Genomic DNA, 27,640 nt, shown 5'->3' with positions numbered 1-27,640 from the left:
CATTGGGTCAGGTTTTTCTTGCTGTTTGAGGTTTTGAATCTGGTGTATTCTTCCAGTTTCCTCAGTATTGTTCCCCTGAAAATCTTAAACCTTTCAGGAAACTTATTTGTGTAATTTCTTCTCCACCTAAGCTTTGGAAGGTGGTTATCATTCAGGTAAATTTGTGTTGCAGTCACTCAAATTTCAGTGTGTCCTTGTATGTATTCCAGGCTCTTAAAAGACAAGGGAAGAAATGCCAGTGGCTTTGACTATCATGTATTAATCCTCTGGAAATTTTCACCAAGAATGGTAAGGATATTAGGCAAAAGGGATCCTGCAGATTTCCCTCCAAGTTGCACATTACCACCATCACACATTGGAACTATCTCACCTTTCCTTCACCATTGGGCCTAATTGGTGGAACATTCTGCCCAAGCTCACTCAGGGAATACCTTCAGAGGGACTACAGCAGTTCAAGAGGGTGGCTCATCACCATTATCTTGAGGAGGATTGGCAATAAATGCTTGCCTTGCGGATGGCACCTGCATCTTTTAAATGGCTGTATGAACAGAGGTTGTGTGGGGTTCATAGCTGGGTCCCTTTTTTGTACTTGATATATATTAATGACATGTACCAAAATAGAGGGATCATGACTCAGAAGTTTGATAATACAGAAACTTAATAGTGAGGAAGAAACTTGTAGGCTGCAATGGAGAGAGAGAGAGAGATAAAATGGCAAATGGAATTCAATCCAGAGATGCACAAGGTAATGAAGCAAGGGAATAAAATGGTATACTGCATAGTTGAAGTTAAAGATCTTGATGCATGCCCACTATGAATATACCATAGTGGGCAGATAAGATGGCATATAGAATGCTGCCTGTTCTGCCTGAGGTATGGAAAATAAGCAATATATACACTGGAATTGCATAAAGTACTAATTAAGCCAGTTATAATACCCTCTGCAATTCTTGTTACTGTACTATAGTAAGGATGTGATTGTGCTAGAGTACAAGAGATTCATGAGGTTGCTTTGGGGGGGAAAAATAATTGAGGAGAGTGGTTAATGCTGAAGGACAATTTAATCAAGGTGTGCATATATTTTAATCAGCTATGACTAGGTCATCAGGAAGCATCTTCCCTCCAGCAGAGGTATTGAAAACTGGATGTAGTAGAAAGAGGAAAATTTGAAGGTTTTGTACACTGGTGGAAGCTTGGAATGTGGTACCTGATGGTGGAAACAAAAGATTAAACTCAGTCATTCAGGTACTTTCTAAAATGTTTGTGCTATGACTTGCATGCCTACAGACTGAATACAAGAACACACAGCAGGAATAGGCCCCTCAAGACTGTCCACTGGTTCAATATGATCATGGCTGATTTATGCTACCCAAGTTCCTTTTCCAGTTTCCCTCAACCCTTTTTCCCCCCCAATCTCAGTAGGGTCTTGGACCCAAAATATTAACTGTTTCTCTTCACTGTTGCCTGACCTGAGCATTTACAACATTGTTTTTGTTATAGCTAGGATGGAAGAAAAACTGTGATAGCTTGTTGCCTGGGCCATAAGCTGCCTTTTGATAACTTATTTTGATTTGCTTTGTGGTGCTAGAACTGGTCCAATCTTGCCAGGGCTTTGTACTGATGTAAATAAATACTCATTGGTACTCCAGGGAGAGCACTTCATTAAACTCTTCTGCAGCAGAGTAGAATGAAATCTTTTTGGACTTCAATTTAGAAACTGCTCTGCTCAGTTGTTTGTATGGCCAAAATGGATGACCTTGCACTTGCCTGCATTGAAATGCACTTGAACATAGAAGACTACAGCACAGTGCAGGTCCTTCAGCCCACAATGTTGTGCCAACATTTTATCCTACTCTAAGATCCATCTAATCCTTCCCTCCCACATAGACACATGATAGAAATGGGGGGCTAAGAGTCTCAAATGTCCCTAATGTATTTGCCCTCAACCTCTGCTGGCAGTGCCTTCCACGCACCCACTACTGTGTATAAAAAGCTTATCCCTGACATCCCCCTTATCTTCCTCTGATCACCTTAAAATTATGTCCCCTTGTGTTAGCAGTTGTTGCCCTGGGAAAAAGTCTGACTGTCCACTCAATCTATGCCTCTTATCATCTTGTACACCTCTATCAAGTCACCTCTCATCCTTTCTCTCCAAAGAGAAAAGCCCTAGCTCACTCATAAAATATGCTGTCCAATCCAGGCAACATCCTGGTAAATCTCCTCTGCACCCCCTCTAAAGCTTTCACATCCTTCCCATGAGGTGACCAGAACTGAACATAATACTCCAAGTGTGGAGTAACCAGAGTTCTATAGAGCTGCAACATCACCTTGCAGCTCTTGAACTCAATCCCTTGAGTAATGAAGGCCAACACACCATATGCCTTCTTAACCCTATCAACCTGCACAGCAACCTTGAGGGATCTGTGGACCCCAAGATCCCTCTGTTCCTCCACACTAAGATTACTGCCATTAATTAAATCGAATCAACCAATTAGTTAAATTAAATTAATAACCTTGTATTCTGCCTTCAAATTCGATCTCCTGAAGTGCATCACTTCACACTTTTCCAGGTTGAACTCTATCTGCTACTTCAGCCCAGGTCTGCATTCTGTCAACATCCTGTTGTAATCTACAGCAACCTTCTACACACTATCCACAACACTACCCTTTATCATCAGCAAACTTACTAACCCACCCTTCCACATCCTTATCCAGGTTATTTATAAAAATCACAAAGCAGGGGTCCCAGAACAGATCCCTGCTGAACACCACTGGTCACAGCCTTTCAGGCAGAATGCACCATCTACCATTACCTTCTGTCTTCTGTGGGTGAGCCAATTCTGAATCCACACAGCCAAGTTTCCCTGGATCCCATGCCTCCTGACTTTCTGAATAAGCCTTCCATGAGGAACCTTATCAAATGCCTTACTAAAATCCATGTACACCACATCCACTGCTCTACCTTCAATGTGCTTTGTCACATCCTTGGAATTCAATCAGGCTTGTTAGGCATGACCTGCCCCTCAAAGCTATGCCGACTGTCCCTAATCAGTCTATGCTTCTCCAAATGCCCATAAATCCTGTCTAAGAATCTTCTCCAGTAATTTGCCCACCACTGAAGACAGACTTGGTCTGCAATTCCCAGGGTTATCTCTACTCCCTTTCTTAAATAAGGGAACAACATTTGCCACCCTCCAATCATCTGGCACTACTCCTGTGGCCAGTGAGGACTCAAAGATTATCGCAAAGGTGCAGCAATCTCTTCCCTCTTACCATAATAACCTTGGATATGTCCTGTCTGGCCCAGGTGACTTATCTATCCTAATGTTTCTCCAAAAGTTCCAGCACATCCTCTTTGCTCACATCGACATGCCCTAGCATATCAGAATACTCCCAATGGAGTGATCGCTCCTTTCCCGTTTCTGACTTCCACCCACACTGACTCAGTGGACAATTCCTCCAGGACATCCTCCCTTTCTACAGCTGTGACACTGTCCCTGATCAGCAAAGCCACTCCCCCACCTCTTACCTCCATCCCTGTCCCTTTTGAAGGATCTAAACCCCAGAATATCCAGCAGCCATTCCTGCCCTGGCTACAGCTAAGACTCCTATGGCTACCATGTCATAGTTTCACTACTTACCCATGTGCTAAGTTCATCAGCCTTGTTCCTGATACTTCTCATATTAAAGTAGACACACTTTAGCCCATCCAACTGACTGCAATTTTGCCCTTTCAACTGCCTATCCTTCCTCAGTCTTTCTACACTTTGCATCTACTTGTACCAATGCACCAATCTCTGACCTATCACTCTGGTTCCTATCCCCCTGCAAACTAGTTTAAACCCTCCCCAACAGTTCTAGCAAACCTGCCTGCAAGAATATTGGTCCCCCTCCAGTTCAGGTGTAACTTGTCTATTTTGTACAGGTCATACTTTCCCCAGAAGAGATCCCAATGATCAACAAATCTGAAACCCTGCCCCCTGCACCAATTTCCTAGCCACACAGTCATCTGCCAAATCATCTTGTTCCTGCCCTCAATGGCATGTGGCACAGGCAGCAATCCAGAGATTACTACCCTTAAGGTCCTGCTTTTCAGCTTCCTACCTAACTCCCTATATTCTCACTTCAGGACCTCATCTTTTTTCCTACCCATGTCATTGGTAGGAGTATGATACTACAACCTCTGGCTGTTCACCCTCCCCCTTCAGAATTCTGTGGGCCCAATCAAAGACATCCCTGACCCTGGCACCAGAGAAGCAACATACCATCCAGGAGTCTCTTTCACATCCACAGAATCTCCTGTCTGCCCCCCATTACAATGGAATCCCCTATCACTATTGCCCTCCTCTTCTCCCCCTTCCCTTCTGCACCACACAGCCAGGCTCAGTGCCAGAGACCTGGTCACTGCAGCTTTCCCCTGATAGGTCTTCCCCCCCAACAGTATCCAAAGTAGTATACCTGTTATTTGAGGGAACAGCCACAGGGGTACTCTGCGCTACCTGCCTCCTGTAGCTGCAGAGTGACTGCCTCCCTGTAGCTCTTATCTATGTGCTCATTATCCCATAGGAGCTGAAGGTCATCCAGCTGCAGCTCCAGTTCCCTAATATGGTCTGTAAGGAACTGCAGCTGGATGCACCTCATGCAGATGTAGTTATCAGGGAGACTGGATGTCTCCCAGGACTCCCATATCTCACAAGCTGAACACACCACTGACCCTGGAGCCATTCTCACTACTCTGTCTTGGCACTAAAGGGAATACCACAGCAAAGAAAGAAAGGAACTTAGCAGAAACTTACATTCACCTCTTCTCAATGAAGCCTCTTGAACCAAAGCCTCAGCTCCCCCACTCTAACACTGGCCCACTTACACAATGGCCAATACACTTATACCTGCCTTTCTCTTATTAGCTGCTATTAATTAGCCAATCAACTGGTAACAATTTGCAAATGTGCCTCGTTTAGACTCGTGCAAGGTGAAACTCTCAAGCTCGGGCACAGAGACTCACCTCTTTTCAAAGGTCTCGCTCTAAATCTGAAATTTGCTAAATTTTGCCCACTTATTTAATCTATCAATACTATCGCTTGCAATTCATTGCTTCTGTCTACACAGCTTGCAATGTCAACAATTTGTGTCACTGGTAAAGTTAAATAGATGATTTCTATTCCATTGTTAAAGTTATTTGTAAAGAATCATTTGTTGTGGAACACCACTACATACATCCTGCCCATGATCCCTACTGTTTCTTGGTGCTCATACTTTCCCAGGCAGGTCAAGTCATCAACTCTTTTTAAATTCCTGAGTATCAATTACCCAAGTGATGAGAATGTACCACTGAGATGGTTGGCTTTTATGGGGGGATGAGGTGATGTTGTAAGGATTGGGTGTCCAATAGATGATTTGGTGAACAGAGGCAGGAGTGGGTATCAACAAATACTTAATGAAAATGCCTAGCTAGAGAAACATCTCTGGCAATGTCCCAGGTAGGATGCAGCAAATTAAAAACTACAACTTTCAGTTCAGGTCTTTAATATTCTTGCTGGTTTTGTCTCGGATAGAATTTTTACACAAGTGATGTGAAATGAGCATTGTACATTGCTTGATGTCACTCTGCCTTCCCAATGGCCTCTGAGTTGATTCTTGGCAAAATGTTTGGCCTGCTGTACTCTGACCCTGAAATAGCCCTCCAGGCAGCAAGGATTGGGAACCCCTGAGGTAGCCTATAATTTCTTGCATTTCTTTGCTTGGCTTTCTTGATAGTGGTATATAATTCTCTAATCTAATTTCCCAAGGGTCTCAAGATTCTGGAGCTATAACTTATAATGTTCAAGTGCACTTCCATTGGAACCTGGGATGCCATTTTCTTCATTGGTTCTATTTTGAGTTGATCCATCTTTGATCCAAAATAGATTTCCTTAATGGCTGGGATGTTATCCTTTCCCTCCATTGTAAATCATATGAAGTAATTGTGCTACATGGCTGCAGTTACTTTATCTTCATGTACAATATCACCATTGTCTATTTTTATGGACCTCATTACAACTTTATTAAAACCTAATGCAAGGTTTATCACCTATGTTGATTTTGACATCTCGAAGTTTTTTATATTTATAGCTTTGTCACCTTTTGTCATAATTGTATCTCCTCCTAGTTGCCAGGATCTGCAGTTTTGTTTGTATGCTTTCAATTTGATTAGCTCTTAAGTTGTCCATGGCTGTTTATCAGGCAGAGCTGTTGCCTCATAGGAGTATAAACTGGTTCTGTGACATCTAAAATTCCCATGGATGTTGCAAAATTTTACTAATAACAACAAGAAAATCTCCCACTTATCTGGCTAATACGCCATTGTGTTTCATACATCTGTCAATCTGGAGCAATACACTTTTGTTGTCTATAAATGATTGGGAGTCTTTTAAAGTGCTGAATTAAAAGTATTTCAAAGCATAAATTGACTGGTGCCTTTTCTTCCCTGCTTATTTTAAATATTCATGCAGTGTTAATTGAGGTAAACAAGTCTAGCAAAACACTCATGTCATTTGCTTTAATGAACAGAGGGGTGCTATTTGGCTAAATTGTTTCATTCATGTCATGTACAGATAAAATTATTGAATTTCTCTTGTTCCTAAATAAGCCGAGAATATTGAGGATAATTTGGTGTTACCTCAATATTGAAGATAAATGATCTAAATTCTGGTGCACTCTAATTGATCACATAATGAAATAACAATCCACAATCATAACATATGTTAGTCATAGTATTCCAGCAAACTTCATAACATTTGTCTATATACATTGTACAGTTATTAATTCCATCATTATTGTTGTTTTCTTTTGAAGGAAAATCTCTTCCTAGTTTGAAACAGCAACTCTTTCTGTCGATGTGAATGTAGCTGATGATCAAGTAACTGCAGTTTTCATAAGAGAACTTGTAATGGCAGCTGCTTGGATTTTTTAACTTTAATTCATTTTTGTGTTATCTGGGTGTCCATGGCAAAACCAACATTCACTGTTCATTTTTAATTGCTTTTGGGCTGGTGTTAAGCTGCTGCCTTCAACCCCTGCAGTTCTTCTAGTGAAGATGTTCATACAGTGTTTGGATCAGGAGTTCCAGGATTTTGACTCTAACGATTAAGGACAGGCAATGTAGTTTCAAGTCAGAATAGTCTGCAACTTGAAGGAGAACTTGTAGGTGACCAACATGCTCCTCTCATTGCTCTCCCCACATCGGTCCAGACATTCCCTCTTCATTTCCACATTGGCCCAGGCACTCCCTGGGCACCGTCCGTGCATCAGCCTGGGTGTTTCTCAGTACCATCCCCCTGTTGGCCTGGGTGTTCCTCTGTGCCATCCCTGCTGTCCTTGTCATTCTTGGTGATGGAGACCACAGGTTTGGCAAGTGCTATTGGAATGGCCTAGGCAAATGATAGTGCATTTGTAGGTGCTGCATATTGCAGATAATGTATCAATGGTGTAAGGAATGAATCTTTAGGCTGGTGGATGAGGTTCTAGTCAAGCAGGTTGTTTGGTCCTAGATGATACTGAACTTGAGAGTTGTTGGGTCTGCATTCGTACTCCTGACTTGTAGATGTTGGATAGGCTCTGGGGTGTTAGCAGGTTAGTTGCAGTCTGCAGGGTACACAGACTTTGACTTGCTCTGGAAGTCATAATATTTGTAGCTGCTTCAGTTGAGTTTTGTGGTCACTGGTGACCCCCCATGATGCTGATGGTAGGGGATTTGGCGGTCATAATGTGCATGCATTTCGTTAAGTAGGCCATTGCGTCCCTGCTTATACCTTTTCCATAATAGTGATAATGATGCATTGTGGTGTACTGTCTTGGATATTTTCACGGAATGGTGAAAAGTAAACTCTGACAGATTGGTGTAATCAGGTTCAGAAGAACACGGTCTGGTTAAATTGTCCAGGCCATCTCAATAGTAACTCGTGAATCTGCAGTTTAGTAAAATAAAAAGCAACATGTGTCAAGGTGACTCCACGATATCCATGATTATTAGTGTAAGAGCAACTAATAGGCTTACTGCAGTGAAACATTAACAGACAAAAGCATCCTTATTTGGCATTTAGATAAATCAGAATTGCTCAGCAGCAGCTTTTACTAATGAAATTCAGCCACAGAGGTGCTTTACTTTGATTTCTTTAGCTTTGTATAGTCTGTGATCATGGGATGCTTGAATGAATGTCTGCAGCTCAAATTGCAAATTCTCCATCAGGTAGTCTTTATGTATGATGGGCTGGTATAATTAAATTGTTGTCTTGTTCATAGATGAGCCACAATCTTAAAAGTTTCTTTGTTATGTGGAAAGACTGAATAAGAATTTTTTTTCTTTTTGCTGATATGAAGGTAATAATAATATGGTTTTTTAAATCTGAAAGATGTTATCACTTTGCCCAGCACAAATTGTATTTACATATGGTTTTTTTAGCTTAGTAAAACAATAAAAAGCAATGCAGGAGAATTAGCTGCAGGGTTTAAGAAGCAATTTAAAATGGAGAGAGAAGAGTAAACAGTGAGAGATTGAAGGATATCCAGTACTTGTGGTGGGGTGGGGGTGGGTGGGTGTATTGGAATGGGTGGTTCCTGGTTGTGTGGTGATAGATTTTGGATACAGTTGAGGCTCTGATTGGAGGAATGTTGCTTTCTGAGATAATAGTGAGGGGTGACACAATGGCATAACTTGAAAGCATTGAGTGTTCAGTTTAACCTAGTCATCGAATGAGTTCAGATCAGTAAATGCAGATTATGGGGGTATGTGGGTTTGAACATGCTTGTCATTTGTGGGTGCAGTCCTCAGCTTTCTAAGGCTGACAGAACTCATATTTGCATCAATGGGGGCCTGGGACCATACAGAAAAGGGGATAGACAGAAGGGCCTGATAGCAATAATTTATGATCGGATTATGAAAATACGTTCAGAGGAACTTGATAAAATTAAGAATGAATGGGAAAGAGAACTCCAGACACTTTTACCTACAGAGACATGGAAGAAGGTTCTTTCAATTAGTCAATACATCTTCAATGTATGCTAGACACTCTTTGATACAGTTTAAGGTGGTTCACAGGACCCATATGTCCAAGGACAAGTTAGCCTGTTTTTATCATCATATAAATCCTATATGTGACAGATGTAATTCAAAGGTGGCTTCCCTGACACACATGTTTTGGTCCTGTCCCCTTTTGGAAAAATATTGGAAAGACATTTTTAACATTATTTCATCTGTTTTGAACATTGATATACAACCTCATCCTATTGGGTTATCAATGATGGAATCTCGCCATTTATCTGCTTTTGCTCGTCGTATGATCGCCTTTGTCACATTAGTGACCAAGCGATCCATTTTGTTCAAATGGAAGCATCCAGTACCTCCCACCACTTTTCAGTGGTTTTCTCAAACTATAGCATGTTTAAACTTAGAAAAAATTAGGAGTGGTACTGTTGATCCTTCGCTTAAATTTGAGGAAGTTTGGAGTCCATTTATTCAATACTTCATATGATGTAAGTTGACCTTTTTCAGATCCCTTTCAATAACCCTTGAATACAGAGGAGCAGAGTTGACGACATAATAATGTTGTTTTTGGTTTATTATCAATATCATTTTTTTTGATTTGGGGGTTCTTTTTTCATACAATTAAATTTCTTTTCAATCTTTCCTTTTGTATTTGTTCACTTAATAAGAGAGCGGGAGGTCTAGATTACTTTTTTTAACTCCTTGTCATTATATATATATTAACTGTTATGATTGTTATCCTGATCTCTCTGCACCATATGTATAATTACTAATGTTATATATATTATGTTGTACTAATTTGAAAATCAATAAAAAGATTGAAAAAGAAAAGAAATGGGGATAGAGTTGGCTTGCTGATTCGTTTAAATTAGCCGTTTAAATTAAATGGTGTAGTAAATAGATCTTGTGTTTGTTGGTACTGTGACTGAAATCACTGTTTTCTATCAATCCACCCTGCATCTCTCAAGCTATTCTTGCAAAGGCTGACAGTTGTGACAATGGTGTCATTTAGTTGCTCTTATTTGAATCCAAATGACTGAACACATTCAACAATTGTAGCTGATCTTTTACTCTGAGCCACGTTGCTACACGAAGCCCATCTACTTGTTATGGTTACAGAAGATGTCTATTCAGCCCATCAGGTCCATGCCAGTTTCCAGTAGAGCAATCCCATCAGTTCCTTTCCCCTGCAACTTATTCTCAAACCTGCTCATCTTCACCTTAATATGGTTAAGTGGCAAAGAATTGGAGTAATTTAATAGTTAAGTAATAGTTAAGTAATCTACTGTCATGCCCATGGTGGAAATCCACATAGTCATGGGGTAAGTGTGCAAATGGCACACAGACAGCAGTCAAGGTTTGCACTGAACCCACATCCCTGGATCTGAGGCATCAGCACGAACTGCTGTGCCACCATGCTGATCCATTAATATCGAAGAATCTATTGCTTTGTCTTGGATATACTCAAAATGAGCCATTTCAGCTCCCTTGGGTAAAGATATAATATCCCGTGGGTGATGAAATTGCTTCTCGTTTTGACCTGAATGATTCATCTCTTATTGTAAGACATGTTATTTTGATTAACAGGCAGAGAATTAATATTGAATCACTGACTATAGGCAGCTTGACCTTATTTGAACAATTCTTGATTTCTAGATGAATTGTTGGAAAATTGTCACCGAATTTTAGATTTTTAAACAGATTCCTTGGGATTTGCTAGTTACAGGTAGTCAGCTTCTTGAAAAGAGCTGGCATCAGTATTAGTAATGTTATAATAAATTTCTTGGAGAAACACACCTCAATGCTCTCTGAATTCTTCTACCTTGAAAACTGGTCATTGGTTTAATGTTGATGTCACCCAGGCCTCATCTATTATTTCAGAAATCTGACTATAAATCCAAAATTTTCCTCAGAAATTGCCCCTCATTTTTCAAAGCATTGCTATCTTGAACTAGCATAAAACCCCTTTTTCAAAGTAGACAATTTTACGATCTGGATGTCACTGGCAAGGCAGTTTATTGACCATTCATATTTGCCCTGGAGGCAGAAGTGAGTTGCATTCCTGAACTACAGTCCTTTAGGAAGTTCTAGGATTTAGACCCAGCAACAACAAATGGACTGGTGATGTGTATTTACAAGAGGGAATGATGTGTGACTTGAAGGGGAGCTTGTAGGTTGGTAGTGTTCCCCTGCATTTACTATCAAGGAAGTTGTGGGTTTGGGAGGTGTTGTCAGATAGCCTGGGAGAGTAACTGCTGTGCACTTTGTGGGTGGTACGCACACCAAATGGTGTGCTGGTGGCGAGGAAATGAACGTTAATGATAGTTAGATGGGTACCATTCGACTGGGTTGCTTTGTCCTGAATAGTATAGAGTTTCGTGAGAGTTATTGGCACTGCAGTTATCAAGGGAGATGGCAGGTATTCCATTGCACCTCTGCTTGTGCCTTGTAGATGGTGGAAAGGCCTTGATGTCGTAAAATGAGTCACTTGTTTCAGGATACCCAACCTCTGACTGCTCTTGTAGCTACAATATTTATGTGGTGGTCCAGTTGGGTTTCTGGTCATTGGAGACCCTCAGAATGGTTGGGTCTTGGCGACAGTAATGTCATTAAATTTCAAAAGTGGGTGGTTTGACGCACCTGGAGATGGTCATTGTCTGGCTCTTCTGTGGCATAAATGTTACTTGCCATTTATCATCCCATGCCTGAATGTTGTCTAGGTCTTTCCACATGCTGGCGTCAGCTGCTTCATTTGCGGAGGAGTTGTGAATGGAGTTGAATGTTGTGCAGTCATTAGTGAATGTACCCACATGACCTTATGATGCAAGCAAAATCATGCAGCAGCTGAAGATGGTCAAGACCAGGACAGTGCCCTGAGGAACTCCTGCAGTGATGTCCTGGGGTTAGGATGATCGACCCCTTACTACCACAGTCATCTTCCTTTGTGTGAAGTAGAGTTCCAACCACTGGACTATTTTTCCTCTAGCAATTGACTTCAGTTTTACTGCAACACTCTGGCACACTCAGCCAAATGCTGCCTTGATATCAAGGGCATTTACTTGCCTTGCCTCTAAAATTTATCTCTCTGGTCCATGCTTAAACCAAGGCATGTGGAGCCAAATGATCCTGGCAAAACCCAAGTAGACATTGGTAAATAGATTATTGCTAAGTATGTGCCTCTTAATAACACTGCCAACAACAGCTTCTGTCACTATGCTGATTGAGAGTAGACTGGCTGATAATTAGCTGAATTTGACCAGCTTTTGAACAAGACATGGGCAACTTTCCTCATGTCAAATAGAAACCAGTGCTGTAACAGTACTGGAACATTTTGGCAACTTTTGCCACACAATTCATCAAACAATCCTGTGACCAATGATTTGCTGAATGGCAACCTCTCCAGCATCTTGGATATCTATAAGTCCGTTTGTTACGAGCCAGGTTGCTATATGGTGAATGTCCCTTTAAGGCACCTGGACAGTAGAGTAGTAGTGTATGTGTGGTGTCGTCAAGACAGCAAGATTATAACAATGTGCTGAAGTGTTTGCTCAGTGAGTCAGAGTCTGAGAGAGAGAGAGAGAGAGAGAGAGAGACACTGACTTGCTGGTCTCTGTATCGATAGATGAAGAACAATAGCTATGTCTGTCACACACAATCCACGTATGGATTTTTGGAGCAAACAAGTGGAGTCCACTTTGTCATTAACCTGTAGAGGGTATTCCTGGACTTGGAGTTTGGGAATTTGCCACACACACACTTTGAGTTTAGTTTTGGGGTTAATGTTTAACATCTAACATTTTTACTTTTATTATTACAAGTAGTTATTAATAAAATAGTTTTTAACACTGATACAAGACTCAGTGTGTTTCTATTGTTGCTGGTACGTAACACGTTTTACAATTAATATCTCTTGCCCACATCAAGACCCTGATTTATTTCCGATCTCCTTTGTGTTCAAGAGATACGTGTTTAAATGCCTTCATTATACAGTTGGCTTAACTACCTTTTGCCTGCTGGTCCTACTTTACATTGCTCTGTAAGAGAGAATAAGTTACAGAGCAACAATGGAGAGAGTGGGAATGCTCTTGGAGCCAGAATTGACTCAATTGACCAAATGGCCTTCAATGTCTAATGAAATTGTGAAGAATTCAAAGTTGATCCATGAATGCAGACAGCAACAAGTATACCCCTTTAGATACTGCTGGGGGGAGGGGTGGGGAGCGTATGGGGAGGAGGCGATGACCTATCAGGGCTTAGCAGCAGCCAGGTTGGTGGCACTGTGACCAGCTCCGAGGCTCAGTGGGGAAGGGTAAAGTCAGGCAGAGCAATAGTGGTAGGAGGCTCGAACATTAAATGGACAGGCAGGAGATTCTGCATCTGCAAAAGAGATTCCAGGATGATGTGTTACAACCCAGGTGCCAGGATCAAAGTTGTCCTGGAGTGGCTGCAGAATGTTCTCAGGGGGAGGGGGAGCAGCCAAAGGTCATGGTGCACATTGGCACCAATGAAATGGGTAGAAAGGGGGAATGAGGTCCTGTGCAGCGAGTGTAGGGAATTAGGAAAGAGGCTGAAAAGCAGGACCTCAAGGGTAAATTCTGGATTACTCCTGGTGCCACATGCTAGTCAGGGCAGGAATAGAAAAATAGAACAGATGAATGTGTGGCTAACTAGCTGGTGCAGGGGGCAAGATTTCAGGTTATTGGATCACTGGAACTACTTCTGGGGCAGGAGTGACCTGTACAAGAGGGACAGGTTGCACAATTGGAAGGGAACAAATATCCTGCTGTGGAGGTTCACCAGTGCTACTCAGGAGCATTTAAACTAGTCTGGCAGGGGGAGTGGGAACCAGAGTACCAGGTCAGAAAGTGGAGGGATTGAGAGGAAGGTAGATGTCGTGACTAATAAGTCTGTAAGGAAGGACAGGCAGGTGCAAGGTAATAGAGATGATGGGATGGACAGGTTGAAGTGTGCTTAATTTAAGGTGGAGTATTAAGGGTAAGGGTGATTAACTTGGAGCATGGATCAGTACATGGAACTATGATGTTACGCCCATTACAGAGACTTGGTTGAGAGAGGTACAGAAATGGATGCTAAATGTTCCAGGGTTTTGATGTTTTAGCAAAGATAGGGAGGTAAAAAGGGGGAGGGGAGTTGCACTATTAATTAGGGACAATATCACAGTTGCACTCCAAGGGAATATAATGGAGGGCTCATCCACTCTGTCTATATGACAAAGTCTGTAATTCAAAAATAAGAAAGGTGCAATAGGATTATACCACAGACCCTTGCCCTCCCCTCCCCAAATAGGCGCCGGGACATTGAGGAACAGATATGCAGACAGTTTAGGGAAAGGTGCAAAAACAACAGGATTGTTGTTGTGGGTGACTTCAACTTCCCCAACATAGACTGGGACTTCCTTAGTGCAGGGGTTTAGATGGAGCAGAATTTGTTAGGCGCATCCAAGAGCATTTCTTAAATCATTGTGTAGGTAACCCAACCAGAGGAGGGGCCATATTGGACCTGGTATTGGGAAATGAGCCTGGCCAGGTGACTGACCTTTCAGTGGGAGAACATTTTGGAAACGCTGATCACAACTCCATAAGCTTTAAGATGGCTATGAATAAGGATGAGTGTGTACCTTGCGGGACAGTATTAAACTGGGGGAAGGCAAATTATGAGAATGTTAGGCAGGAACTAGGGAGAGTTAATTGGGAACAGCTGCTTTTGGTTAAGTCCACATCCGACATGTGGAGGCTGTTTAAAGACTAACTGCACAGACTACAGGACAGGTATGTTCCAGTATGAAGGAAGGACAAGGATGCTAAGGCAAGGGAATCTTGGATTATGAGAGGTGGTGAATTTAGTCAAGAAAAAAAAGCACATGTAAGTTTTAGGAAGCTAATATCAAACAAAGCCTTTAGGATTATAGAGAAGCCAGAAAAGAAATCGGTAGGGAATTATGAGAGCCAGGAAGGGCCAAGAAAAGTCCTTGGTAAGTAGAATTATAGGGAATCCCAAGACATTCTATATACATATCAAGAGCAAGAGGATAACTAGGGAGAGGGTAGGACCATTCAAGCATAAAGGAGGGAACACGTGCTTGGAGGTGGATGCTGTGGGAGAGGTCCTAAATGAATAATTTGCATCACCACCAAGGAGAAGGATGTGGAGGATTTTGCAATCAGTGTGGAGTGTGCTAATGTGCTAGGGCATTTTAAGATAAAGGAAGTTTTGGGTATCTTGAAGAACACTTAAAGTAGATAAGTCTCCAGGGTCTGATGGGATATGCCCCAGGTTATTGAGAAAGAAAGAGATGAAATTACTGGTGCCTTGACCAAAATCTTTGTCTTCTCTAACCACAGGTGAGGTCTCAGTGGACTGGTGAGTACCTAATGTTCAAGAAGTGAAATAAGGATAATCCTGGAAATTATAGACTGATGAATCTCATGTCAGTGGCAGGGAAGCTATTGGAGAGGATTCTTAAGGATAGGATTTATGAGCACTTAGAAGAGCATAGCCTGGAGACAGCATGGCTTTGTGCAGGGCAAGTTGTGCCTTTCTAACTTGATGTGAATTTTTTGAGGAGGTGATGAAGGTAGAGCTGTGGATGTTGTCTACGTGGATTTTAGTGAGGTGTTTGTCAGGTTCTCATGTTGAGCTCGTTCAGAAGATTAAGATGTGTGGGATCCATGATGACTTGGTGTTTGGATTCAGAATTGGCTTGCGCCCTCTCCAAAGCCTCCACATCCTCCTTGCAATGTGGTGACCAGAACTGCACACAATTCTCCAAATGTGGCTGAACCAAAGTTTTATGCAGCTGCAACATGACTTACTGATACTTGTACTCAATGCTTTGCACAATGAAGATAAGTATGCCTTATGCCACCTTTACTACCCTATCTACTTGTGTTGCCACTTTTGGGAAGCTATAAACTTACACCCCAAGAAACCTGCACCCCAAGATTCCTCTAAACATAATGCTCCTGAGGTGCCTGTCATTTACTGTATACTTTCCTATTGCATTGCAATATCTCACACTTGTCCAGATTACGCTTGTCTGCCATTTCTCTGCCCATATCTCCAACTGATCCATATCCTGCTTGTTTCATTTGACAACCTTCCTTGCTATCCACAACTCTGCCAGTTTTTGTGTTGTCTGCAAACTTATTAATCAGCCCACCAACATTTTCATCCAAATCAGAACAAACTTGCCAAATGCAGTTCTGTAGCAGCATTTGAACCTGTTATATCACGAGAAAATTTGGTGAATGATAGTATAGGAAATAGGTCAAAGGTGTCAAGAATGAGCATCACTTGGATGTGAAACTCCAAGAGTGGGAACAACATTATGTTCATGTGGAGGTCTAATACACTGAAATAATGGACTCCTGTTGAAAGAAACCCAAGTAAAACAATTTTGATGTAAGATATCTCAAAGATCAAGGACTGTGTGTGCAGCTCTTCAGTAAAGAGAATTGACTCAACAGTATCTTCTGCCAGAGAAATATGCCATGAAAGGTGGTTAACCCTGGATCCCTTCTAAAACTTGGCCCCTTTCCTGAGCAGGATGAGTCACAGCCTGGCTCATTTTCCCAGCACCAGCCTCCTTCCACTTTATCTCCTGCTGTTATTACTACTCTGGTGCAAGTTCACTTAACTGTTTGTTTTATGTTGTATCGACTCACTGCATATTCATTGTTTAATAAATACTGTACCTCGTGTTAATCCTGATTGTATCTTCACTTTATTACTCATTGGTAGAAAAATAACTTGGCAAGGGCATCTCCATATGACCCCCTTTAGAATTGATTTATTTAGCACTTTCATGCCTGGGATGAACCCTGAGTGGCAAGTGAGCTTGTAGTGTAGAATGCTTGTTTTAGGAGATGGCGATGTGACCCATCTACTGAAGCTGGTTGACTGTTATCAGAGCCTGATTGTTGGGAATGTTGTTTTGGGAGAGGATACTGTTATTGATTTGCCTATCCTGCCAATTTAGTGGATTTTAATGGTTTTTCTCCACTACTTTGAGATGGTAACAACAAGAAATCTGAACAGAAAGAAATTCTCCAAAGGAGCATGTTTCACACAGTGACAATTGAGGCAGACTTGATGAAACCTGTTTTGCAGAGGATTGTTGGATCTAAGTGTGAGTGGAAACTGAAATGGCATATATACTAGAGGGAGCCCTAATTTAAGGTTGTGACAGCATTTTGAAGGTATAAGAATGGTGTACATTGTAAGAAATGTAGCTGGCACTAAATACTTGATATGGCTGCATTTGTCAAATTTTCCATCTTGACAGTGGTTTAAAATGGGCACCTATTAAGGTAAACAGTTAAAACTTCAGCAATCCTGTAGGTGGTTCCTTGATGCACTGGGGACATAATTGAAGGAACCTTGTAGGTGCTATCTCTAGGGGTATTGGGGGTGGGGGCGTGGTTTAGACTATTTATGTAATCTGTGTTGCAACATTTCACTCTGGGTTGGAGGTGCCAGAGACTGCAGTTGCTGGAATCTGCAGCAAAAAAAAACTGCTTGAGGAACTCAGCGGGTCATGCAGCATTTGTGGAGGCAAAAGGATGGTTGAAGTTTTGGATTGTGACCCTGCATCAGGACTGAGTGGGGGGAGATGTTTAGTATAAAAAAAGTGTGGGAGGAGTGAGACAGTGGCTGGTAGGTAATGGGTAGATCCAGATGAGGTGGGGGAGGATGATGTGCAGTTGGAGCCAGAGGGGGGAGTTCAGAGGCAGGTTAGAAAGTGATAAGTGGAGCCAGCTAAGAGAGGGATGATGGGTAGAGTTGTAAAGCATAGAAACAGGCCCTTCGGCCCAACTCATCCATGCCGACTTTGTTGCCCAGCGAGCGTGCCCCATCTGCCCGTGTTTGGCCCAAGCCCTCTAAACCTCTCTTATCCATATACTTATGTTTCTGGAGGCTACCCACCACCCTTTGCGTGAAGAAGCTACCCCCTGATGTCCTTTTTAAATCTCTTGCCTCTGATCTTAAACTTATGCCCTCTTGTTTTTAGCACCCCCTCCCTGGAAAAAGACTCTGCTTTCAGCCTGTCTATGCCCCTCATGATCTTGAATACCTCTCAGGTCACCCCTCAATCTCCTACGTTCCAGGGAATAAAGTCTTAGTGTACGTAACCTCACCTTTAACTCTCCTGCATTCTCTAGTTTTATAACATCTTTCCTATAACAAGGTGACCAAAGCTGTACGCAGTACTCCCAAGTGCGGCCTCACCAATGTTTCATATGGGTAGATGGAACCAGATGGGGAGGTAGGCCAAGGAAGAAGCAACCCTGTCAGATAGGTGCATGGGTAGATAGAACCAGGTGGGGAGGGTGGTGAATTAGGTAACATGGTTGGTGGGGGGAGAGGGGGTGGGGAGGATCAAGGGAATGAAAAAGGTGAATTGAGGTGGTCCAGTAGGAGTAGGAAAAGAACATTGGGGGTGTGGGTTATCTGAATGTCACTTCAACCCCTCTCTATTCCCACACTGACCTGTCTGTCCTCGGCCTTCTCCACTACCATGGTGAGGTAGATATGGAACATCTCACATCTTGGATAGCCTTCAACGCAATGGTATGAACATTGAATTTTCCGATTTCAGGTAACCCACATCCCCTGCGTTTCTTTCCCACTCCTACCAGTCCACTTGGGTTCACCAATTTCATTCTTCTTTCTTCCCCCATTCCCTAAATTGATCATCCTTCCCCCACCTGGTTCCATCTGCCCATCACCACACACGCCCACCTGGGTTTCTTCTCCCTTGGCCTACTATTCCTATTCTCTCCTTCCACCTGGCTCCACCTGCCGACCCTTTCTTTTTCCTTGTTTCCACCATCCTGTTTCCAATCTCCCCTCCTGGCTCCATCTGTCTTAACCTTTTTTTCTTTTTCCTTGTCTCCACCATCCTCTGTTATCAATCTCGCCTCCTCCCCCTCCTCCTCTCTTTCCTCTCTCCCCATCTTCTCTCCCCCTTCCCCCCCAACCCACAACATTTGCCCATCATCCCTCACCTCACTTGGTTCCACCTTATCATGTACCAGCCACTGTCTCACATCTCTATACTGGCTATTGGTCCTGAAGCAGGGTCTTGACCTGAAACATTGACTACCCCTAGGCATCCACAGATGCTGCTGTATCCACTGATTTCCTCCAGCAGCTTTTCATCACTCTCTGAATTGCTTAGCTGAAGCAGTTCCCAAAGGTATCATAAATATACCTTCTCCCTCCCTGCTTCCTGTAAGGATTCCAGTCCATTCTGTCAGTTCCTCTCACTCAGACTTTCCATACTGCTGCTTCTGAGATCTTTCATTAGCAATGGCTTCTCATCCACTATTGATAAGAGTCCTCAATTGTGTTTCATGTGTTTCCTGCTTCTCTGCTCTCATCCCCTTTCTTCTCCTTCCACCTCACCAATCTCCACATTCACAGTCTTGGTGGAATTCCCCAACATTTACAGCTTCTCTTGTTCTCTTGGCATTCTGAAGGGACTGTTTCCTTCATGAGATCACGGGCTGCTCTTCCGTACTGACCAACTACTCCCCTTCTCACAACACTGCCATGCAATCACTGACAATGCAACATCTGCATTCATCTTGTTCCTTCCCTTTATCGAGGGAGCCAAACAACCCTTCCAGGTGTAGCAGCAATTCACTCAAGCCTCTTATCTAGTATATTGCTCATGATGTGCTGTCCTTTACATTTGGGAAAAATCAAACCCAAGTTAGGTGACCGCTTTGCAGAGTACTTTTGTTCAGTCGACAGAAGTAATCCTAAGCTTCCAGTGGCCTGCCACTTTAATTTTCCACTCCACTCCCTTGCTGACCTTATTTGTCTGTGACCACTTCCACTGTTCCATTGAAGTTCACCATAAGCATGACTAGCAGCCTTCAGACCTTGCATCAAATTCAAATTTTGAGCTTGTTTTTATCAGAACTGGAAAGTTGTGCTGTAATATTAAACCAGTTTCACTTTCTTCACTGTCTTTACTCTTGAAACATTAACTCTGTTTCTCTCTGCACAGATGATGCCAAATCTGCCTGTTTATTCGTCATTTTTCTTTTTTCATTTTTCATTTTTCTTATGGCCTAGCTATCTGGCATCTTGTTTTGATCGTTTAGAGTGGAAAAATAGATGGTACAATTTGAGGACCGTTTCTTTAAAAAAAATCTTGTTATGAAATCATTGCAAGCAGCTCCTTTGTTTTAATTAGAGGATTAACTCGTACATTGAATCTGCAACATGTTCCAGTCTTTATTTGGTGTCAGCTTTACTAATTTATCTACATACTGCTATTATCTACATGTCAGGCTTTCAAATTTGAGGAAAATTCTGTGATGGCAAAAAATGCCTTTCTTTGAATTACAGATGGACTAATAACTAACTTTTAATTTCAGGAGAGACTAAAATGCATTCAAGGTTGAAGTTAAATTTTTTTGCTTTCTTTCAGTGGGTGTTATCCGGTGTCCAGTGTGCCGACAAGAATGTAGACAGATAGACTTGGTTGATAACTACTTTGTGAAGGATTCCACGGAAGGCGTAAACAATTCTGATGAAAAGTCATGCCAGGTAGGAATGGGTTAATGTTTGAATCTTTTAAAATTTGAGATAAAATCTCAAATGTCGTCATGGATAAAGATTGAATGAATTTCAATTTCCTTTTGAGCTGCAGAGTAAAAATATTAGAAAAATTAGTTGGCTCTTGTATGGAACAAGTTAAAAGATGTGCTAATAGACCAGGGTCCTATTTGTTAAATTTGAGGTTTGTGATTTCAAGATAACACATTGAAGAATTATGGGAAGTTTTTGTTTTGTTGATTTGTAATTATCATGTGACCTGAATGTCATTCTAAGCAACTGTATATCCCATACTGCACCCTGTTGAAATGGGTCAGATTTTAATTTCATTATCATGTTTTGGAAACTTTAAGTTGACTTTTTTTAAGAAATGGCCTACCTCTGGAGGAATAGGGCAGCTATTGCAAATTGCCCTCTGTTTCCTAAATCATCTGTTTTCTCATCTTTCTAGGGGACTACCTTCAGATCTTAATGGTGAACTTTGCAGCAAAACAATGCTCAATTTTGTAAGAAACAAAATTGTGGCTTGTTTGCTAATCTGAGAAACAAATATTAATTTTTGGGCTGCCTCAAAAATCAAGAGTCGTTTCTGATAAATTATCTACTTTTTTTAGTAATATGTATTTTAGTTGAAAGGGAGGTTCCACTATGAAGTAACGTCTCAAAATTGATATCCAGATAGAGATTAGGAGGATTTCAAAGTTTAGATGAAAAAGGTGGAGCTTTAAAGGTGACATTAAGAAGGGAGAATTGACAGGTCAGGTATCTGGAACAAATTCTGAATTCCATGGAATGTGACTTGTTGTGCCCACAGAACATGTTATGATTTAAGTATTAAGTGGGCAGGGAGTGGTAATGAGGTTGGATGCAGGGAAAGGGTGATGAGGGAAATCAGCAATTTGCACTTGTATCTGCCACACAAAGCATTCCAGGGCTCCTCTGCAGTGTGTAAGGAGATATTAGGATAGATTACTAGGAATTTCGGAAGGTTTTGAGAGCATCTTCAAAACTGGGTGGCTTTGGGGAGGAAATCCTAAAGTTGTAAATATGATTGATTGTGGTCAAGTTATTTAAAATTTTAAGAATACTCAAAGCCACGGTTTAGATAATGTTAGGGTGGGTGTGGATTTTGGGGAATATTCAGGTGGATTAGAAATTGGAAAGGGAATGGCCATGAGGGATGCTGAAGCAAAGGTGAAAATTTTAAAACTCGTGTGTTGTAACTGGGAATCAGTGTATGACTGAGAATGCAGGAGTGATGGATGGATGGCACTTGGTGTGATTTTTAGTGTGTAGGCAGCAGAGTTTGGATAACTTTAATGTTAGAATATGGGGACTAGCCATGAATGTATTGGGATGTTAATGATTTGAGTTCACAATAGCATGGATTAGGATTTCAGCAGCAAATGAGCCAATGTAATAGCGGAGTTGGCCAATATTATGGAGGTAGAAATTTGCATTCTTAGTGATTGTCCCAGAATGGAGCTTCATGACAGCAGCGTTCCAAATGATCTGATTCTGTCCTGGGTGTTCTCCAAGGAGAGGGAAAATACAAGAGTTGGGTGAATGGTGTCTTAAGGATGACTACGGTGGGTTGCTGTAGCAGATTGGGAATGGAAGGGTCTTGGTGAGGGAAAGGATTTTAAATTTTATGTGAGATGGGCTTGGTCATAATGTGTGATAGAATATAAACAACAGTTTTGATGTGTTGAAGTGGATAGTTCTCACCACGCCCTGTATATTTGACACTGACTATACTCACTCTCTTGCCTTTGCCTTGGGTGGTTAATTAGTTGTAACTTTACTATACAGTTCTTTGTGACTTGTCTATTCCTGGGTGAACATTGTTCAATTCTGCCTTTTAGCACCAGCTTCTGTTGCTACTTTAGCCAAGGTGCTGCTAAAATCCAGCCTCCCTTGCTGGCATTTTGAACTTGGGGGAAGCTGACTTATGTTTTGTTTGGTTTAATTCGATTATCATCTTATTAGATCGTCACCCTGGCTACTGCAGCTGTTAATGTGTATTTGTTCTGGGCAGTGTTTTGTTGCCCTTCATTGCCAGGTTATCAGCTTGAATAAAGCCATGGATTTGTATTGATCATTTATGAAAATAAAGGACAGGGTGTATAAATGTTAAAAATCAGGGCTGCGAATGTACTTCCTTGTGGAAGGCTGTTACAAAGGCCACTGGCTCTGTTTTGTTCCCATTTTGATATAAAAACAACAGTTTTCTACAAGTGTCTGGATCGTGGGGAACAGTTGATGATCTGTCATGTCATGCAACTTCCAAAGCATGGTTTGACGAAAGACAATATCATGCTGTTGGGAGATTGATAAAAGCAACACTGGTGATTTGTTTCTTTTCCCAAAACATTCTTCTGAATTCAGGTATTCAGTAAAATTCAACAGTTGCCTGAAAATTGGCTTGTTCTGTGAGTTACTTTTCTAGAATGGGCAAGAGTCAATTTGGGGCATTATACTTAGTTTGAAAAGAAGGAAATTCACCTAAGCACTTTTGGATTGGAGGGGTCCTTACCCACCTTCAGAATTGCAACAATATTTCATTTATTTACAGGTTTGTGCATCTGTTGAACTTTCATGCTGTCTCTTTTATTACTGGCCCAAATTCTATTCAGTGTATGTAGTCACGGCCTGTGACAGTGTCTTAATGTCGCTGACTTCTATTACATCTGCTGTAAAGTGGCTATTGAAATTGTTCCTTTTTCTTAACTGCTCAATGTTAAGGATTGGCCACTTTTAAGTAGTTGGTGTGCCACCTGGTTAACTGTTACATGTTAGCACTGGAAAAAGAAAGATGACATACTGCAGGTATAGGACCCTGTTGAGACTGCACGAGGAACGATATGTACAAGTCTGTTCTTGATACCTAGGAAAGGATATGTGTGTGATAAGAGAATGCAACAGCGGTTCAGTAGAATGAGGGGTGGGGGGACATTTGAAAGATTAAGCAGACTGAGTTTAAAAAGAATAAGATGATTGCATTGAAACACAAGATTCTTACTGGTCTTGATGGGGTAAATGCAGGGATGGTGTCTTGCATGGTTCGGGTATCTAAAACTAGGGTCAGTCTTAAAATAAGGTGTTGGCCATTCAGAAGAGATTTGAAAGAAATTTCTTCACACTGGCAGCAAATCTTTGGAATTCTGTATCCAGGAGAGCTATGGAAGCTTGGTTGTAGAGTATGTTCAAAGCACAGATCGATATATTTTTGGATATTAAGGTAATTGAAGAACGTAGAGCTAGTACAGGAAAGCAGTATTGAGATTAAAAAAAGTCAACCATGATTTTATTCAATGGCAACAGGTATGAGGGGCTGAATAGCCAACTCCTGTTTCAACCATTTATATTTTTGGCATTTTTGCTTAATTATTAGCTAAACTTTCTTGCTATGTGTCACATTTGTTTTTCTATCAGTTTCTGCCATAACTCGGGTTGTTCTGGCAGACCTGCAATGGTACTGTCTGCAGAAGGATTCGCCTTATTAATGCAAGTATAGTTGTTACTAATGGTGTCAGAACTGGCAAGAGTCTCGGTATGTAGCTTTAGCAATGTGATGGAATGTTACCAGTCAGTGTACTTCATTGTGTTTACAAACTGCTCATTGTTTGCTCAATGAGATTTGATGTCTACCAAGATATGCAGCTAAAGTGATGATGGAAAGGTACTGTTTTTAGCATTACAGCTGAATGATTGGATACAAATGCTAATGGGGGAAATGTTGATACTATGTAATTTGGTCTATGACAATCTTGCAGTTTATAGAAGGTGTATAGAAGTTCTAGACATGACAGGGGATGCAAAGGAATAATGGGAGCTGCATTACTGATTAGGGAGAACATTCCAGCAGTAATTACAGAGAAGATTCTGGAGGGGTTGCCCAATGAGGCCGTGTAGGTAGAATTTTGGAATAAGAGGGGTGGTCACTTTGCTGGGATTATAGTATGGGCCTCCAAATAGCCAAAGGGAATTACAGGACCAGATATGTAAGCAAATTGCAGAAAGGTGCAAGGGCATTAGGATTATACTAGTTGGGGATTTTAACTTTAATATTGACTGGGATTGCCTTGGTGCAAGGGGCTAGGACATGGTAGAATTTATTAAGTGTGTCCAAGAGTGTTTTTGAGGAGCCAGAAGGTAGCCAGTAAAAGAGTGGGTCCCTGAAGGACCAAAGGGGTAATCTATGTGTGGAGTCGGGGGATGTGGGTTAGGTATTAGATAATACCTGCCTATATTCACCAAGGAGAAGGTCGTGGAAGATGGCGAGTATAGGGAAAGGTACATGGGATGTCAATGTTAAAAAGCATACAAGAGACTGCAGATGCTGGAAATCCTCTAGCAACACACAAAATGCTGGAGGAAGTGGATCAGGCAACATCTATGGAGGGAAATGGACAGCTGTGTGGGGTCAAGACCCTTCATTGGGACTGGAAAGAGGAGAGAGCCAATGTAACAAGATGGAGAAGGGGTGGAGTGAGCTGGTGGGTGATAGGTGCATCCAGGTGAGGGGAGATGAGAGCCAGGTGAAGGAGGGGGGAGAGTGGGAATGCTGGTAGCTGGAGCTGAAGAAGATGGAATCTGATAGGAGAGGACAGTGGACCATGGAATACAAGGAAAGAGGTGAGGAGTGGAACCAGAGGGATGAAAAAGGTGATGGGCAGATTGAGGGGGGGAGGGGAAAGAGAAGGGGAGATGGGGCTGGTGGGATGTGGGGGGGAGAAGAGTGGGAGTGGTTATTGGAAGTTAGAGAAATCGATGTTCATGCCATCAGGTTGGAGACTACCAAGGGGGAATATGAGGTGCTGTTTCTCTGCGCCTAGCCTCAACTTGGCAGTAGAGTAGGCAGTGGACAGGCATGTTGGTGTGGGGATGAGAAGTAGAATATAATGGCTGGCCACAGGGAGATACTGGCCGTTATGGTGGAAGGAGCAAAGGTGCTTTACGAAGTGATTTTTTTCCCCCCTTCATCCCCCCCCCCCCCCCCCCAATCTGCGTCGAGTCTCACTGATGTAGAGGAGGCAGCACCAGAAGCAATAAATAACACCAGTCGATTCACATATGAAGGATTGTCTCACCTGGAAGGACTGCTTAGGGCCCTGAATGGTGGTGAGAGAGGTGGTGTAGAGGCAGGTGTAACACTTAGCGCAATTGCTTGGATAAGTGCTTGGAGGGGGATCGTTGGGGAGGGACGAGCACTCAAGGAAGTCACTGAGAGAGTGACCCCTGCAGAAAGCGGGAATGGGTGGGGAGCATTTGGCTGTGGTGGGATTTGGTTGGTGATGGCAGCAGTTGTGGAGAATGATATTTTGGATGCATAGGCTCATGGGGTGGTAGGCGATGACAAGGGGAACCTTATCCTTGTTATGCTTGGCAGTGGGGTGGGGGGAAATGGGGTGAGGGCAAATGTGCAGGAAATAGAGATGCGGGTGAGAGCTGCATCGATAGCATTAGGAGGGAAACCACGTTTTCTGAAAAAAAGAGGATATCTCAGGTGTCCTGGAGTGGAAGGTCTTATCACAATAGATACGGTGGAGATGGAGGAACTGAGAGAAGGGAATTACATCCTTGCAAGTGACAAGGTGGGAAGAGGTGTAGTCGAGGTAACTGTGGGAGTCGGTGGGTTTGTAGAAGATGTCAGTGGATAATCTGCCGCCTGAGATGGAGACATCAAGAAAGGGGAGAGAGGTGTCCAAGATGGACCAAGTGAATTTGAGGGTTGAGTGGAAGTTGATGAAATTGACGAGCTTTGCACGGGTGCAGGAAATAGGACCAATGCAGTCATCAGTGTAGCGGAGAAAGAGTTGGGGAGTGTTGCCAGTGTAGGTTTGCAAAACTGGATTGCTCCACATAGCCAACGAAAATGCAGGCAAAACTGGGGCCCATGCGAGTGTCCATGGCTACATCTTTGGTCTGGAGAAAGTGGGAGGAGCTGAAAAAGTTGTTGCGGGTGAAGGCCAGTGCAGCATGTCCAAGAGGAGGAGGAAGGCTTGAGGTGGGAGAAGGGGTCATCGGTGGGGAGTGGGGAATCCTTGCCGAAAAAGTAGGTGCGGAGGCGACGAAAGAAGAGCTCACCATCATGGCAAGCGGGGAACTCGTTGAGGTGCAGGCACAGGGGGATGGGGGTAAGGTCCCTGCTGAGGACAGAACTTTCTGCCTCCGAGGGGAACGTCAAAGGGAATAGTGAAGGATTGGAGCTGGGGTTAGGGGAGGGTAGAGGGTCAGAGGAAGTGAGGTGGTATAGAGAGCTCAGACAAGTGAAGGGGGGACGAGGGGTAGGGGGAGGTGTGAGAGACCAGCCATGGGTGGGGAGTGGTGGTGGAAGAAGACGACCCAGCAGTGGTGTGAGAGGTCTTGGCCTCAAGGCAGCCCAGGCTGGGTTGGGATCCAGAGGCAACGGGGGCCCTGGCCTGGAGACAGGCAAGCTTCCGACCTTCTTGGATGCGAGGAACGAGAAGAATCGGTGGTTGAAGGTGTGGATCCACTAGAGTATGAAGTATGAGAGGTCCGTGGCAGGTTGTGGAGATTGAGGCCTAAGCTGTGGGGAACAGAGGGTCAGCAGGTATCTGTGCATAAAGGTGAGGGTAGTGTGTAGAATATTAGAGGGAGAAGCAGTCAATGTAATGCAAATGCCTATGATCCTTGCTGGGGCTGAACTGGAAGGCCTGGAAATGAAGCCACGTGGCACAAGATGGCAGTGGAGACAAGTGCTCAGGAAGGACACATGGCTACGGAAGCAAGTCTGGGTGAGCAGATGGTCGAAGAGCTGGAGAGCAGCAGGAATCACGGAGCAGTGAGAGAGGATCTCACAGAACTCCCTTCGAAGGGAGGAGGAAAACTTCAAGGGAGATGTACCTTGAAGAGACTTCGCAGTGGAGCAGCAAAATGGAGATGTAAAGGACTGCAGATGCTGGAAATCTGGCGCAACACAGTGCTGGAGGAACTCAGTGGTTTAGGCAGCCTCTGTGGAGAGGAATGGACTGTTGATGCTTTGGATTGAGACCCTTCATC

The 27,640-nt window shown here is 42.7% G+C and overlaps 1 protein-coding gene across 4 annotated transcripts in view; it reads left to right on the top strand.

Moving 5' to 3' along the window:
- trim33 (tripartite motif containing 33) overlaps positions 1 to 27,640 on the top strand; it is a 138,582-nt gene that overhangs the window by 25,194 nt on the left and 85,748 nt on the right. For all 4 annotated transcript variants that reach the window (XM_052034721.1, XM_052034720.1, XM_052034719.1 and 1 more), the window contains exon 2: positions 20,487 to 20,605. In XM_052034721.1, coding sequence (XP_051890681.1) covers positions 20,487 to 20,605 — 119 coding nt within the window. The remainder of the gene's footprint in view (positions 1 to 20,486; positions 20,606 to 27,640) is intronic.

Source organism: Pristis pectinata, chromosome 20 (genome assembly GCF_009764475.1).
Source record: "Pristis pectinata isolate sPriPec2 chromosome 20, sPriPec2.1.pri, whole genome shotgun sequence".
NCBI classification, from domain to species: Eukaryota; Metazoa; Chordata; class Chondrichthyes; order Rhinopristiformes; family Pristidae; genus Pristis; species Pristis pectinata.
This window is presented reverse-complemented; position numbering and strand designations above follow the sequence as displayed.